Source organism: Cimex lectularius, unplaced genomic scaffold (assembly GCF_000648675.2).
Source record: "Cimex lectularius strain Harlan isolate CLEC.00 unplaced genomic scaffold, Clec_2.1 scaffold78, whole genome shotgun sequence".
Taxonomy (NCBI): domain Eukaryota; kingdom Metazoa; phylum Arthropoda; class Insecta; order Hemiptera; family Cimicidae; genus Cimex; species Cimex lectularius.
In genome coordinates this window covers 1,657,812-1,673,982 of record NW_019392658.1, presented here as the reverse complement: position 1 = coordinate 1,673,982, position 16,171 = coordinate 1,657,812, and the positions used below count along the sequence as shown (strand labels likewise).

The window sequence follows — 16,171 nt, the reverse complement described above, 5'->3', positions numbered from 1 at the left end:
TGTCGCGGCTCTCATCACTGCTCTTATCAATTATCGCAGCTCCAACATAAACGTACCCTAAACTGCATATCGTAGAAATGAATTTTGCGCTGCTCTCGTCACTGCTCTTATCAATTATCGCAGCTCCAACATAAACGTACCTTTAGAGGTTACGTTATCTGTCGGTAGAGCAAAGGTCGTTTTAAGTTCTAAAGTGCCAAATCGATTTTAGCGTTGAGTGAAAGGTTTGTTTATAGTAAAGCAGCACATAGAACCTCTCCTCTTTATCACCACTAGTTACCATTGTAAATACGATAATAGGATTAATTCTAGATTGTGTTAGCGCTGAAATAGGTCAATTAGTCGCCGAAGGAAGTTGCAGATTTGCGTGATGTCTCAGGAAAATAGTAAATACGTTATATTGAATCATGACCAATTGACTGATATCCAGATTCCCATCAGGTCGACACATAGAATAAAGGTGAGTGATTTATTTACCGGCGACTGGTCACAGCGGCGGAGTCCATCTCGAAAAAATCTTTTTCTTCCCCATTCATACACGGTTCAGGTCCGTGGTGTAAAATTGTCATTGATTTACTGATAATGAGACCGGGGCCCGGCGAGTGGGCGGCAACTCGGCCGGGCGTCGGCGATTTTAACGTTTCCGTCAGTTCCGAAGAGGAAAACGTGTTCGTCTTCTTCCATCAACCCTTGACAGATCATTCATTTGACGATTTTTCCAAATTTTTAAAATTTCCTTCACCTCAAATATCAAGGCATTTCAACAAAAAGTCCGCATTTAAATGTTATTACGCAAGAAGCTTTTTTAAAATTTGTAAAAATTGACCCACCGTACGTATGTGTAGATTATGCGATGTACGTCGCTAATTCTTTTCGAATTTCATAAAATGGCGTTTGCACAAAACGTTCAAAAATACTTAAGCTTTCTAGCAGTTAAAACTATTTTGCTTACAAAAATTTGTATAGACAAACAGAAAAATTGTCAGTAGGACAGNATTGTCAGCTGATCAGAAATTGATTTATAGCAAATTTTATGATGTGATATTTCAACCTGGGGTCTGTTGAGTAAGGGAACGTTTATGTTGGATCTGCGATAAATGACAAGAGTAGCGATGAATGCCGCAACAAGAGCAGCGCAAAATTCATTTCTATGATATGCAGTTCATAGTGGATTTTCGACAATAGCGATGATCTCTGCTTTGTTTGTGATGTTTTATTTATTATTTAGATCAAACCAATTAAGTGAAAATATTTCTTTACAAATGAGTGATTCTGAAGAAGACATACTTTCAACTTGAAGTGAAGGTCGATGGCAGAATATCGAGTAGCCCATCGACCCTCAATTGGGTTAGTTGTGTAATACGTGTAAAGGATGTATTGAGGGTGAATGTATTTATTAGCATAAATGTGTGACTTGAGAGTGTCGATGGCGGAATATCAAATACCCCATCGACCCTCAATTGGGTTAGTTATATAATATGTGTAAAAGCTGTGTTGAGAGTGAATGTATTTTTATTAGCATGAATGTGTGATGTGAGGGGATGATGGCAGAATATTGAGTAGCCCATCAACCCTCAATTGGGTTAGTTGTGTAATATGTGTAAAGGTTGTGTTGAGAGTGAATGTATTTATTTGCGTAAATGTGTGATGTGAGAGGGTCGATGGCGTATTATCAAGTACCCCATCAACCCTAAACACACATTGCTGGAGGGGTGTTGGTCACTATATTTCACCATCACCCCTCACCACTCACTTTGTTGCACTCCCATTTAAAACTATTATTATACATTTTTCTATTTAAATTCCCTATTGTTATTTACACTTAATTAAAGAAATTACTAATGTTTAATATTAATTAAAATTTCTGCCTACATGTTGCTTTCAATTTTTCACTTACTTCGTCCCATAATTTGTCAAGAACAAATCTGTTATGATGATTTTTATTTTTTGATCTCACTAGGGGGATCTAACAAATATTTCCCTAATTAAGCTGTCCATATACATGCCGACCACATCTGATGAAAGCAAAGAAAATAGACAGAACAATTATCACCGTTCTTATCGTTCCTCAGCTGCCAAGTGTGTCTCAACACATCACTCCAATATAAACACTATACAAAATAATGACATCTTTTTCTTTGCTTCGCTAGTATCACTGCTCTTTTTGTTTATTGCAGCTCCAACATTAATGTACCCTAAGAGGCCTGACAGCAACCTTTCGAGTCAACTTTGATTTATTTATTTTTTTACAGTTTCCCAATTACAAATTCATAGAAATAAGTATAAAGGTTATAACTGTACATAAATTTAGAATTGTTTATAATAAAAAAAAATTAAATGAATTGAAACAATTTGAAATATTTATTAAAACTATGTAATTATCAATTATTAATTATGATCAAAATCAATATTAATTAAATATATTAATGATACCATATGTATTTTAGTAATGATAAAATTTGCTTAAATTTTCTTAAACTGACATTAAATTATATCTATATTTTTGAATGAGTTTAACAGGTTGTTCTTGATATAAAACTGAATTTGGTATGATGGAACAACAAAAAATTTCCTTCTGCACAGAACAGTCCTCAATTTCATATCAGATGTAAAAATCTTTTTTGAACTGCTTCTATGCGACTGATATGGGTGGATTGAAAGGGAGCCCAAAGGGGTGAACAGTAATCTAATATTGGACTTACAGTGGAAGTGAATAAAATTTGAAGTATATCTGGATCACAAAGTATGTAGTAGGATGTAATAAAGACTAAAGTTTTATTTGCTTTAGCAATAGTTTTATTAATGTGTGTGTGTTCGTTCGTTCGTTTGTTCGTATATAGTATAGGTAAATTTGATGGGATATTTTATTTTATGGAAAGTCATAAATGAACATTTGTCAGAATTTAAAAGAATGTTATTAGTTGAACATCAATTATTAAGTTTTACTAAGGCATGTTGAAGTTGTAAGCAGTCAGAAACAAAATTAATTTTTAAGAATATTTTTAAACCATCTGCAAAATGTAGGATCATAATGGATGGATGAGAATCAGAGATATCATTTGTATAGATTTTAATATGAAAAAATTGCTTGAAAACTATGCGACAGTATCGATTTTTATTTTGCTTTAACCAATCAGATATCGTGAATCACTAATCTCTACACATTTTACTTTAACCATTCGACCTTTTAAATAGGATGCAAACTAGCGTAATATGTTACCATGTATGGCTTATTTTTGTAATTTCTTTGGTAGAATCTCAACATTATCAAAAGCTTTTGAAAAGTGCATGCAGATACATCAACTTGTTGTCCTTCGGAATTGTAAGTTGTAAGAAATAATCTGAAGAAGATTGTAATATATAATCTTCAAATATTAGTTGGTTAATATCGATCTTATCTTATTGTTTATCATGTATAAACATGGAGAGAGGAATAATGTAAAAAACTACGACCAATATCCATTAGTGTGTATGCACCTTTATGGCGCTCCTTCCCTTGCCATTCGTTCCCCCCCCTCCTATTTACGACTAGAGGATTTTCTTGGATGTAAATGTTCAAAACTGTCAGTTCCTTGTCTTTGTTCATGACTATCTGGTGGGTCATCACTAGTGTGGAAGTAACATCGATGTGTCTTCTTGCTTGAGGCGCATATCCTCAACTTTTGGATAGATTATTATTATTAAGATTTCTACATTGTAGTGTGTCATATTCTTTAAATGCATTATACATTGAATTACATTGTTTCAGTACACATGTTTTGCGGTCTCACAAAAGTACTTAGTGTTTGGAGCTACTAGTGGAGGTGTATATGTTTTCAGAAGATCACCTTGTCAGTTTATCCATTTAATTGCAACAAAGGTAAAAACTCAATACAATGTGTTTATTTATATTTTATTTTTGTTTGTGTTTGTAAAATAAAATTCTATAAGTACAATATTTACTTTGTTTAATATAGTGAGGAATATGGCCATATAACATGCATGTAGTTTTCTTTTTCTTATCAATTTGCCAAAATAAAAGTTCTGTCCAATTGAGTACAAAAGATCCTTCTGTATTTACAACTAAACCTCTCATAATACCACGGTACTTAGATTGTAATGGCATATTTTTACCATTCAAACCATAAAATGATTTTCATGGTACCTATCATTTAGATTGTAGTCAGTCTTCCCCTTGAAAACATTTAAAATCATTAGCATAATACAAAAAAAGGTAATCCTTTTTGGTCTGTAATCGATGGACCCTCTACATTTTGATGGTCAGTTAATCCATGAGATTTGGTTATTTATATAATTTTTGAGGAATATTAATTGAAACAACTGACATTTGAGCCCTTTCACTGTTATCATTAAGCACTCTTTCATTTATTTAGACACCCCTAAACCCATAATAGACTACTAATCAGCTTCTTCAAATAAATTAACTAATTTTTGCATTTATTATTATTTTTTATCAGCATGAACATACTAATACAATTTTGTACTGTGTACATCAAAGTTTAAATGTTTCAGTTCATAATTGTATAAGAATGTTGTACTTATTATTTTTTTCTCTCTCTCAGGAAGGGCCAATAGGAAAACTTACGATTTCAAAGGATGAAAGGTTTATCGCAATATCTTCCCTTCAAGGAGCTGCTTGCATTTTAGAATGGGACGAAGAAGAGGACAAGTCTAAAATAATTAATAGATCTTTTGAACACAATGGGTCTTCAATTACGGAGATGGTTTGGGCTGAGACAAATCAATTGTATATTGGAGATAGCATGGGAAGATTGTCTGTGATTAATATATCATTATGTGTGGTAAGTAGAATGATTTTTTTTCTACTCCTCTATTGTACCAAGAAATTAAAAAGTTTTATTTAGATTTGTTGGCCTATAAACAAATTATGTACTACTATTGGGTACCTGTCAAAATGAGAGGAAAACTCAATTTTGGCAGATATTTCCAAGTAGTTCATAGCTAACAGAGATCTTTGGAAGAAAGGCAGTCTCAGGTTTCAGAAAGAGGCCTTAATATGATACACTGATGGATCAAAGATTGAACAGGTGTAAGGGTAAAGAGGCCTAATTAGACCTAAAAAAAAAAAAAAAATTAGACCTCACCAAAATACCTTGTGGTCCATCCAGCTTTGAGCACAGCAGTTTGATAAAGAAAAAAATTGATTCATTATTGTACGGGTCTACCTATTTTCAAACAGTCAGGCAGTAATAAAAAGCATTAAATATATACACTATACACTGACCACTGCCCTCTTAACTACCACCTAAAAAACACAAGCAAAGCACAAACGGAAACATGCCAACTCTACTACGAGAATCATGAATGAATGAATACAAATTTTGAAGAACATTTTTTTTCACCAACAGATGCTTTCATTCTATTAACAAATCACAAAAATGGCTGTGCAATAACTTTGAAATGACTAAACTGATCTACAGGAAACTTTAAAGGTTTAGAACCCGATAAACTACATGTTATGGCATAAACTTAGCTTCTGTACGAATAGTAGAACCTTATAATAAAATGATAAGTGAATTTTTGCTAATTTCATATGTATATATAATTTCATATATAACGGCATAAAATCTAAATGTTGTTAATGAGAAATGTACAGCTTTCTAATGGTTGTCATACAGAAATTGTAAATTTTTAAGTGGAATGCCAGAAATCAGAGAAAAAAAATTGCTATTGGCTAATCCATCCAAAAATTCCCATTTTTTGTTTGCTTGGTTTTGAGGAGAAATTTTTTTTTTATTTGAGGTCTATGGGATGTTTAAAACAAATCTGAATTTTTTTAGCCTATTCTGCGACAATGAAAATGTCCCCTTTAGCCCATTAACTTTTCATCTATGATCATCTGTGATTATTGATCTCTGCTAATGTCATTTCTTTGATGAAGTACAGAATCCTTTTTCAGTGTGTGCTACCTATGTCTATATTGCATAGGAATGCTTTTCCTAGGTACCACATCATTACCCTAGGTCTTGCAGGGCACTTGTGTAGGATATGTTCTGTCTTTTCTAGGCATAGTTCGATAGCCTCATTTTAGTGGTATTTTACTGGAGCATGTCCTGTAAATATACCCATTAGGATTTTTAGTCCTTTCCTTTAATTGGGTTATTTTTGCAAGTAGTTGCTTGTTTCATACCTACATATGTTCCCAGTATTCATTGTATTCTTTAGTTACCCATGATTCTAGTTCTTTTTCAATGTGGCATAAATTATAGATATGGTTTCCCTTGTTATCTGAATACGGGAAAGAACCTCAGAAATTCCCTGTCCTGGGATCACCTTAATGTTGGGCTATTCGTATTAGAGATATTTTTATTACTTTTTTTTAAATGACATTCAGACAGTTCCAGATTAGTTTGATTTTGTCTTGTAGCATTGAAAAGAAGCCTTTAAAGCTGCCTGGCTATCAGATAATAGTATTATTGTCACACCCTTGAGTTGTTTGTTATTAGTTCCATGGGTACATGTTTCTATGGCTAGCAAGTTATCAATTTGGCTTTAAAAATAGTAGTAGTGAGACCGAGAGCTGTGGTACTTAAAGGTAGGCCCTCCCATTTTTGAACCATTAGTGTATCATAGAAGAGCTCGAGGTTTTTATTCTTTTGATTTATTTTTCAATTCTTCTCACTTTTTCAATGATTTGTAATAAATTTTAAAATTATATAAATTACTTAAAATATTTTTTTAACTGCTCCTATAGGGCCCTATAGTAAGAATGCTCAGAAATGTGTGTAATGTTTTGGAGATCGTGAGATGAGGTCTGGTGTAACGTAGGTTTATTACGATTTCCAAATAATCATTAATTAACGGTCATTAAACACCAAACAAATGTGTGTAATATTTTTTGACCTGGAATCAATAAAAAAAATTTCTTAAAATTGTTGATCCTCCCTCCTTAGCCTCCTTTTCAGTAATTTAGTTGTACAAAGAAATATTTTGTTCTCTCACTAGCTATTTACATTGTAATGTCATGTCCCTAGTTCATTGTCTTGCCAAGAATAAATATGAATTTCTTTGACACAAGATATTAATCTGTTATATTAATAATTTATTGATATAATTTATATTAATTTACAAAGTATTTTAATAATACCTTGTTAATGAGTTTAATAAAATTATTCTGAAAATTGTAGGAATTTTCGAGTTTGTCGTTTAAAAGTTTGTTTTTTAGAACTCACACAACCAGTTGTTGTTCACCAAGAGTTCTGAAAAGCATACCCAATCTATTATTCTGAAAATATAGGTTTTATGTGAGGTCACCTATTCTATGCCTTTCTAATAAGAATGTAGTATTGTTAACTCCTTATTTTGTATATATTTTTAACAGTACTTTATAGTTTTGTGTATATATATCATGCATCATATTCATAATTCATTTCATGTTTTTTTGTTTTGTTTTTTCAGAGCAAAAATATTTTTCTCCTACCTTCTTTTGTATTTATGCAACTCGATTCTGGAATTGTACAAATATCATGCTTTGAAAACTACCTTCTGATATCAACAGAGAAATGGTGTTATGTGTGTGATACTGCAAAAGAACATTACAAGCAGATCGGAAGTAAACCTCGTGAAGGAGTTTATGGAGCTTGTTTTTACACCAGCTCAAATGATATAAAAATATACAGCGCTCGTCCTGGATCAAGACTTTGGGAAGTGAATTTAAGTGGAACTGTTCTTAGTACACATCAACTCAAGAAAGTTTTAGCGATTCAACCGACACCAATCATTTCTTTAAGAGAAAATAGGATCATCGTTCAGATCCAACAATCATGGCCCGATCAGCCATTTAACTTTTGTTATTTATTGAACTTTTTAGACAGGTTTTTACTAACGTTTAAAAATGACGGCATATACATAATAGATCCTATTGCTGTAAAAGTCGTTGTATGGACTAATATTTATTGTAATATTTCCAGCGTTAAATGTATTTCGAATACTATTTACATTTGGACTTCATCTGGAAACTTGCATTGTATTGATGCTATGCAAGTAAATCAGTGCTTAATTGAACTGTATTTCAAAGAAAATTTTCCTTTGTGTATGGATTTGTGTGAAATGTATTTGGATGACTTTGTTCAGCCTGAAGATTTTCATCAGCTAACTCCACTTGCAGGATTAAAAGATTTTATTCCACATGAAAAGAAAGAATTGATCAATTTTGTGAATAAATTAGAAAAACATAATTCTAATATCCAATCCAGTACAAAACTTGATTCTGGAATTTTTTTAGTAGAGAATAGACATTGGAAAAAATGGAAAGTAAATGAAAATAGAAATGCACTTAAACTCAACAAGATTCCTTATTATAACAAAACTCGCAGTCTTCCTCATGACATACTGGGCTCTGGGCAACGGTCAAACAGTTATAGATTACAGCAGACTCTTTCACTTCCAGATTTTCATCTAATTGTAGAACCATTAAACAGTAACAGCACTGCATTGGATGCTCTATTTGAAAATTCCAGTAAAAGTGGAATTATCCCAAAAATACCTTTTCTTTCTATAGCATCTCCTGAAATTTTTCATTCTACAATATCAGAATTGCATCAAAATGTTTCAGGAAAATTGTTATCTGGGACAAAAACATTGCGAAGCAAATGGCAATATTTAGAAGGAAAATTTAAATTCTTGATGCTTAATTCTAGTCCTATTAATTCAGAACAATGTAATTCCATCAAATGGAAAGAGCCTCCTATCTCCTGTAATAATTTGAATGGTACTTGTGATAATGATGATGGTGATGATGATGACATAATACCATCTTCGGAGAAATCAAAGCTTTCAAAATCAGACATTGACGTATCAGAAATTAAAGAAGCATTTAACTCAATTTCAAAGACTGAAGAACCTAAAAAAGATTTAGTGTTCAAATTGTTCGATTCAATTTTGTATTGTTACAACATGATATGTGCACAAGAATCAAAAAGAACTGCTTCAAAAGGAAAATCGGTATTTCCTTTTAATACAATCCTCCCAACTGAATGTAACGATTTAATAAAACACCTATTACACAATTATATAAAGAACGGTAAAATGTTCTCGTATATAGAAAACATCAATGAGTCATTGATTGGAAATTTTGATTTTCCAGAACACCCACAATTACTCACTGAAGTTTACACAGCTTATCAATTAAAGTTAGATTGTTATTTGAGAAATATATTATTTGTATTCTCGGAACTAATTGATCCTTTTGTTATATTGTATAATCTTGAGACTAGTAAAGTGCCTTGTGTTTTTCATAGTTGGAGCATAATTTTGGACACATTTCAAGAAAGTGCATTGAATTACATAACGACTGATAATTCTAATGGCTTCGAATATAAGAGTTGGCCATTGCCACTTTTATTAAACACAATTTTTCTTATGTTTCGTTTACAACAAATTGATTCCAGCTACTATATGTCTACAGAATCATCCCTTAAGTTTTACCACATATCGTTTTTAATTTTGAAACTCTCACTTTATTTTGAATCGACGGGGATGACGAAAGAAGAAAGGGAAAAAATATGTAATGAACTTTTGTTAAAGTATGTTACAAAAATGTTAGAAAACCAGTGTTTTAAGATTGACTATTTGTTCGATTTCACAGTCGCATACCATTTAGAATCTGCTTTTCTTAAATTTAATTATCCATTTTTTCCTATTTGCGCTTGTGGTCATCCTATTTGTGAGAAAATTGAAACTGATTCTACCTTTAGCACCATCGGGAAGCTTCTTCTTTACATGCAATTAATAAATTATAAAACACCCAACCACAGGATTTTGCACAATGAATATCCAGTTTTTATTTCCTCGTCTGATAGTGAAGATATCGTAATTCAAAGGTTGGTCAGAACTCACATTAAAGATAAAAATATAATTCCCAATGAAAGTTTAAAGCTGGAAAATCTAAAGCCTACTCATGAGGATATAGATGAATTTTCTTATAATAATAAATTTGGTAGATTAATGAAAATGCTTCAGGCTCTTCCAGAACTATTTAGTGTAGTGATGAAATGTGTAGTAAACAATATAAACGATGTAATCCCGTTCATCGTGCAATATGCCGCTTTGGATGATTTGAATTATTTAGCTGTTCCAATGGATGAAAAAATGTGGATACTCCTGTGTGATTCGACTGTGAAATTTTCAAAAGGGATGTGTTGTATCTGTTCAACTCCTTTTTCACATCATATTGAAATGGACTGGAATACAATAGCAATAACAATGCTCAAATCATTATTCGCCAGTAAGACTATTTCATTACTCAAAAATTATTCAATGGATATTGGTGCTGAAGCTTTAGATGTAAGGTAAGAATACAGAATAATTCCTATTGGCTTATTTTTATTTGCATTTGAATATATGTGATTCTGTTATTATTTGGTTTTCTATATAATAATTATTTGTGACTAACTTCCCCCCATTTAGAGTCATGAATGTCTGAATGTCAGCATTTTTGAAAAAAAGCCCATGTATGTAAGCAGATTCGAACCCGGGACCTTTACCTTACAGTGATGAGCCAGGTGTCAATGCCTTAACCATTGTAACCACCAATGCCCCTTTTTCTCTATTTTGTCCGATATCTACTAATGGTTTTCTGGGAAGATTTTCATTTCTTTAATGAAATAAAAAATTCTTCCCAAGATAACTAATTGTAAGTCTAGAGTTTACAGAATGTCTTTCTTGTATAGCCTTTTCCTAAATTTAGTATGGCAGTTGTATAAGATATGTTCCTTTGTCATTCCCTCTCCTCTAGGCATAAAAATAAGTAGTTTTTTCTTTTTTATATTGTATTTCTTTATTTTTAGTTTATTTTTTTTTATACATTATCTCACTGTAACCGAACTCCTAGCAAATGGATTTAAATGTCATGTTTGCACGATTTTAATACATTTATGATACATGTTATAAAATATAGTATAAACAAACATGACAATCCGTGGACAAAGATGTCCAGCAATAATGTACCAATCAAAACATGCATAACTCTCAGATGCCTCAAAGTAACTGCAAAATTTAAATCATAATTTAAGACGAGAGAGAACATTTTCCTTTTATAGTTGTATGTACCCTTCTGCACATAAAATTTTGTCTAATGTGTAATAATATGTACCTGGATGATTTTTGTTTCTTTTATACAATACAAAATTATTATAAGGATATGGTATCTACGTCTATGTTCCACAATAATGGATTTCCAAGGTACCATAACCTTTTCCTAGACATAGTTAACATTGGTAAAATGGTATTTTACTGCAACAGATACGATAATGATGTTTTACTAGTAGAATTGGCGAATGTTACAATTTTTAGTCCTTTCCGACCAATTGAACTATTTTTGCAAGTATTTAGTCTGGCATAAGTTCCCAGTACATGGTGTGTTTTTTAGTAACCCAAGATTCCAGTTCTTTTTTATGCGGCTGTAATTTATACCAAAAAAGGGCAGGGGCTGCGTTCTGAAGCTCCCTTTTTGGCTAGTATGTTTGCTGCCTTGTAGCGTAAAATGCCCTCTTGACCTGGGGCCTTCCTTTGTTAGACTATTTGTAGATTCCCGTTTATTAAAGGTATGCTGGCAGTTCCAGACTAGTTTTGAATTGATCTCTTAAATTTGGAGAACCTTAACTGCCTGGTTATCTGAAAGTAGTATTATTGTCACACCTTTGAGATGTCTGTTATTATTTCATATTTTATGGCTTCCACTTCGGTTTGAAAGATGGTTGTAGTGTGGCTGAGAGCCATGTCGTACTCATAGATAGACTCATTTAGGTCCATACCCATGTCATTTCCCATCTTTGAGCCAGCTTTTTACCTTTTCATTTTACCAATTTTTATGTTGAATGTTTTTTCCAAGTTTTTAGGGCCATCAGTTTACATCATGACATCGCAACTCATCACTTTAAGGGTTCTGGTTTGAAAATCATCAGTCCTGAATAACATCACAATCCTGGGGGTTGTTCCTCTGCCGTTGCAAACCCCCTTAAATATTTTAATTACTAAATATAAAACACTACTAATCTAAGTAGTAGATTATTACAACCTAAACAACTTTCTATGGATATTTACTTTGTTTTTTCTCTTGTTTTGACATGATTGACAAGTATATTTGATTTACTATATAAATGATGGCTTATCTGAGATTGTTAGATAATATACAATTTGTTTGTTATAAAATTTACAATCGGTTTCAATAACAGATTCAAACCGCAAAATATTTTCTAATTTTAATTTAAATGGTAATTTATTGGAATGATTCATTAGATAGATTTCAGGGTTTTATTATGCCGGGATGAAACTTACTCAAGTTACAAAATAAAAATGAAATTTTAATCCTTAATACATTAGAAATTAATTCAAATAATATAATAAATTGGCTTAAAATATTTTCTAATTCTAATGTACATATTTTATTAGTATTATTTTGTACAATATTACCTAAACGTACAATTTGAATTTCTAATTCTTCACTATTAAAGTTAATTTGCTTATAATGTTTTATTAACACATTATTAATAGAATATTTTCGCCATCATAGAGTCTAAATTTCCTGTAATATATTTTATAATAGAGCCAACACCATTTAGTAAACCTCTTTTCGTGCTAAATTTCCTTTCTCCAATTAAATTAGTTAATTTTTCACTAATTCCATTACCTTCATAATTGATAATTTTAACATAGTTATCTAATTTTTTCCTATTCTGTTGTTCTTTACTAGTCCTAAAATGTGTAAATAATTAACATTTGGTTTACCAGATTCTATTCTAGGGTTGTAATATTATAATAATGAATTAAATTTTGAGATTTTTCTTGGACCTTTGCTGTTCCCAGTTTCATGGGTAGTATTCTAGGATTTAATGTTATGTTCCTGATGTTTAGTCCGTGCATGTAATAGCTAAATGGGGACCTAGAACAGGGTCTATAAATTAATCGTTAAAATAAAATTTCATATCCCATGAAATTCTGCCAGTCCTACCGACTGCACCAATTATGGGCTGTTTGAAGATAAAAGTTAAAAAATTCTTTATTTTATAACTTGATTAATCACTACTTTATAAAGATTCATGAAAGAGGTGTTACATGTACGGAACCGAGGAAAAGACTCTTTCTCAGCTATAGGAGTCCAGAGGGGATGCTACTTACTGTCAAGTCAGCATCCCTGAAAATGTTTTTACAAAATATTTAAGTGTCATCAATTTGACCAACTATAACTTACATACATATATATTTTTTGTTATAGATTTTATCGTGCCTGTATTTTAAGCAGTGCTTTAGGTTCAGGAGGATACAAAAATCATGCATCGATAATCAACAATTATTATTATGATGTTTCTACGTCACTTGCCAAAGAAGTGTCTGAGGTGCGTTATGAAAACACAATTGATTTTGATATATTTACTTAATAAAACTGGTCTGGGCTAAACTTTCCATATCTAAAAAGACAAACTGAGTCAAAACTTTCAAATTTCAATTGTTGTAATTTTTTTTTTTCATTTCTTTATTGTTTTGATAAAACATGTTTTAGTTTTATTATAATTAGTTATATTACTATATCTTATGTTAAAAAATGTTTACCACAAGTTGTGAGATTTGTCCTTGTTGTACTAACAGCACTGATGAACAATAATAGTATAAGTAAACTATTAAAAAGAAAAATATACTCAACCGCTAGACAATAATGGTTTTTAAAGCATACTTGTCTAAGCAGAGGCACATGAACAGACTGGAAGAAAATCAAAAGATCGATTCAGTATCAACAACTGGAAATCAAATGTTACACCTTAAACTTAATATATCACCAGTACAAAACAAACACAATAGAAACCACCATGGCATTGAATAAAAAGGATGTAACTTACTTGATAACTTAGAAAATACAAACAAATAGCATTAAATGGTGGAAAACATATAAATCTACGAATTAACATTCACACACTGTTTTCACACCTCTAGGAACAAAAAATGCATGTTCAAAAGAAGAAAACAATGAAAAAAAAACTAAGAAACTACGACACACAAAGAAAATTATAAAATAAACTACTTCAGTGCAGCCCAGTAAACACCTGGACCATGTTCCTAACGATTTATGTCGCAATTATTAAAAAGTAATGGAAGTAATATAAAATAAACAAAAATGACTTTGGTACCAAATTGAACGAAACAAAAAGTTTGAGTGCGGTGAAATTGGTAGGAAAAATGGAGGTTTGCATTCTTTAACAAGATTAATTTATTGAACATTTTATTTAATTTTGTATATCTTTTTTTCCCTTATGTTTATATTGTACCAAAGAGAGTTTTGTTTACTTTGTATTAATATTTTTTAAGATGTTTCAAAATCTTAATGACTAACTTACTTGAACAGTTTGTAATAAATTAAAAAAATTTTAAAAGAACAAATTTTTAGCAATAAACGTCAATTATTGGTGATAGCTGACCTTTGAGAAATTAAGTATATATATTTACAGCTCATTAATAGGGGTAACTTTTCTGTCAGCCCATGTCTTTCAGTATTTACAGAACCAAGAAAATCTTTGTTTAACTTTAAACAAGAATTTTGGAAACTCGTAAAAATTTATCTTCAGTATGATTTTGTAGTTTGTTTGCTTAAAGTTACAATAAATAAAAATAAGTATCTCATAGGGTTTTCAATGTTCTTGAAATGGAATAAAGTTGTGAAAAAAGGTTGAAGGAAAGCTGAAATTTCTGGAATACAATTGAGAAAGAAACTTTGGACAAGGACTTTTTAAGTCAATTTGACATGTAGGATGTAGATTGTGATATCCTGTACATATTTCTTTTTTAATACAAATAAATACTTTATAAGGGTCTATTCTAATAGATTTTATTATACTAAAAATAATTTTGTAAACTTCAAAATTAATTTTTGTTTTTTTGTATCAGGACACCGATTTACTGCTGTTTGAAGATACTCCCCAGTGTACACCTAGCGTCATTCAGACAAAATATTCAAATACATGGGGAATCCAAGTTGACATCAACGTAGATGTTTGTGGAAGGTGTGCTCTTGTGTTGAATTCAAAAAATCTGGCACAGAATGGATTACGGGCATTTAAATGTGGCCATGTGTATCACACGATTTGTTTACACCTTGCCTGTTCTAATTTTAATTGTCCTATTTGTGCAAGTAGATAAGGTTTGTTTTAATTTAATCAATACAACAAACATTGAAATTGCCTGGTTAAGAGAATAGGATTACTCTCTAGGAAACAGCACGTGGATGAAATGAAAATTATAAAATAAAATTTCTATATTTTTTAAATATTTAAAAACTTATTTCTTCCTTAACTAATGGGTAATGATTATAAATGTGACAGAGAGTCGAACTTGTTATTTAGTGTATTCTCGTTTCAAAGTAAAGAGAAGATAACTAGCATGCTAATAACACAAATTAAAAATTGTAATAAACACGTACAATTACTTGTATGTAGATACACAAGAATGTTTTTGCACACATATCTTCTTAAAGTGGTTTTATGCAAAAACCTCAAAGCCTTACCTAAAACCAAATGATTCACCAAATATAAACATAATTAAGTTTTCAATTATTCAAATTTTATATTAGGATATGTTAACATATAGAAAATAATCCAGAATGGTCAGAATAATATGTTTGCACACCAAATTATGGGTGTTAATTTTCAAACAAATAGTTACAACTTTTTTTCCATCAAATTAACCCTTTTTAATTTCAAATTAACCCTTTCTTTAAAATATTAAAAAACATCTTAGAAGATGGTATGAAATATAACTAAAATTCCTCTATAATTTAAAAAAATGAATAAAAATAATTGGACTGTCAGAAGATTGTATCAAATTATTATAATTCATAATTTATTACAATTAAAATTTACATAAATGTAAATATAAAAATACAACATTCTTCTCTTCATTTGTAAATGTTTTTAAAATATAAAATGGATTATTATATGAAACACTACATGAATATTGTTTACAATTCAAATTGAAAGTTATACAAAATGAAACATAAAAGTAAAGAATTTTTCTTTTAATTTGAGCATTTAAAAAATGGGTTCTTATCTAAAATGCCATGTGAACATTAATTACAATTAAAAGTAAAAATTATGTAAAATTAAATATAAAAACAAATGATTCTTCTATTAATATGAGGTTTTGTTACTTGTAAAATAATTATATT

The 16,171-nt window shown here is 30.8% G+C and overlaps 1 protein-coding gene across 1 annotated transcript; it reads left to right on the top strand.

The window, feature by feature from the left end:
* The first annotated feature begins 214 nt into the window (after nt 1-214).
* LOC106663350 lies at nt 215-15,701 on the top strand. Its single transcript, XM_014388143.2, has 6 exons — nt 215-460; nt 3,749-3,859; nt 4,563-4,802; nt 7,420-10,310; nt 13,235-13,355; nt 14,896-15,701. Exons 1-6 carry the CDS (start codon nt 371-373, stop codon nt 15,145-15,147), a joined length of 3,705 nt encoding a protein of 1,234 aa, XP_014243629.1. The 5' UTR covers nt 215-370; the 3' UTR covers nt 15,148-15,701.
* The last annotated feature ends 470 nt before the right edge of the window (nt 15,702-16,171 follow it).

Excerpts from the sequence above, each read along its gene's own strand:
- LOC106663350 (XM_014388143.2), top strand. The coding sequence starts at position 371 with ATGTCTCAGGAAAATAGTAAATACGTTATATTGAATCATGACCAATTG. Across the intron at positions 3,860-4,562 it reads TCCATTTAATTGCAACAAAG|GAAGGGCCAATAGGAAAACT; the intron begins GTAAAAACTCAA and ends TCTCTCTCTCAG. Across the intron at positions 10,311-13,234 it reads GCTGAAGCTTTAGATGTAAG|ATTTTATCGTGCCTGTATTT; the intron begins GTAAGAATACAG and ends TTTTTGTTATAG.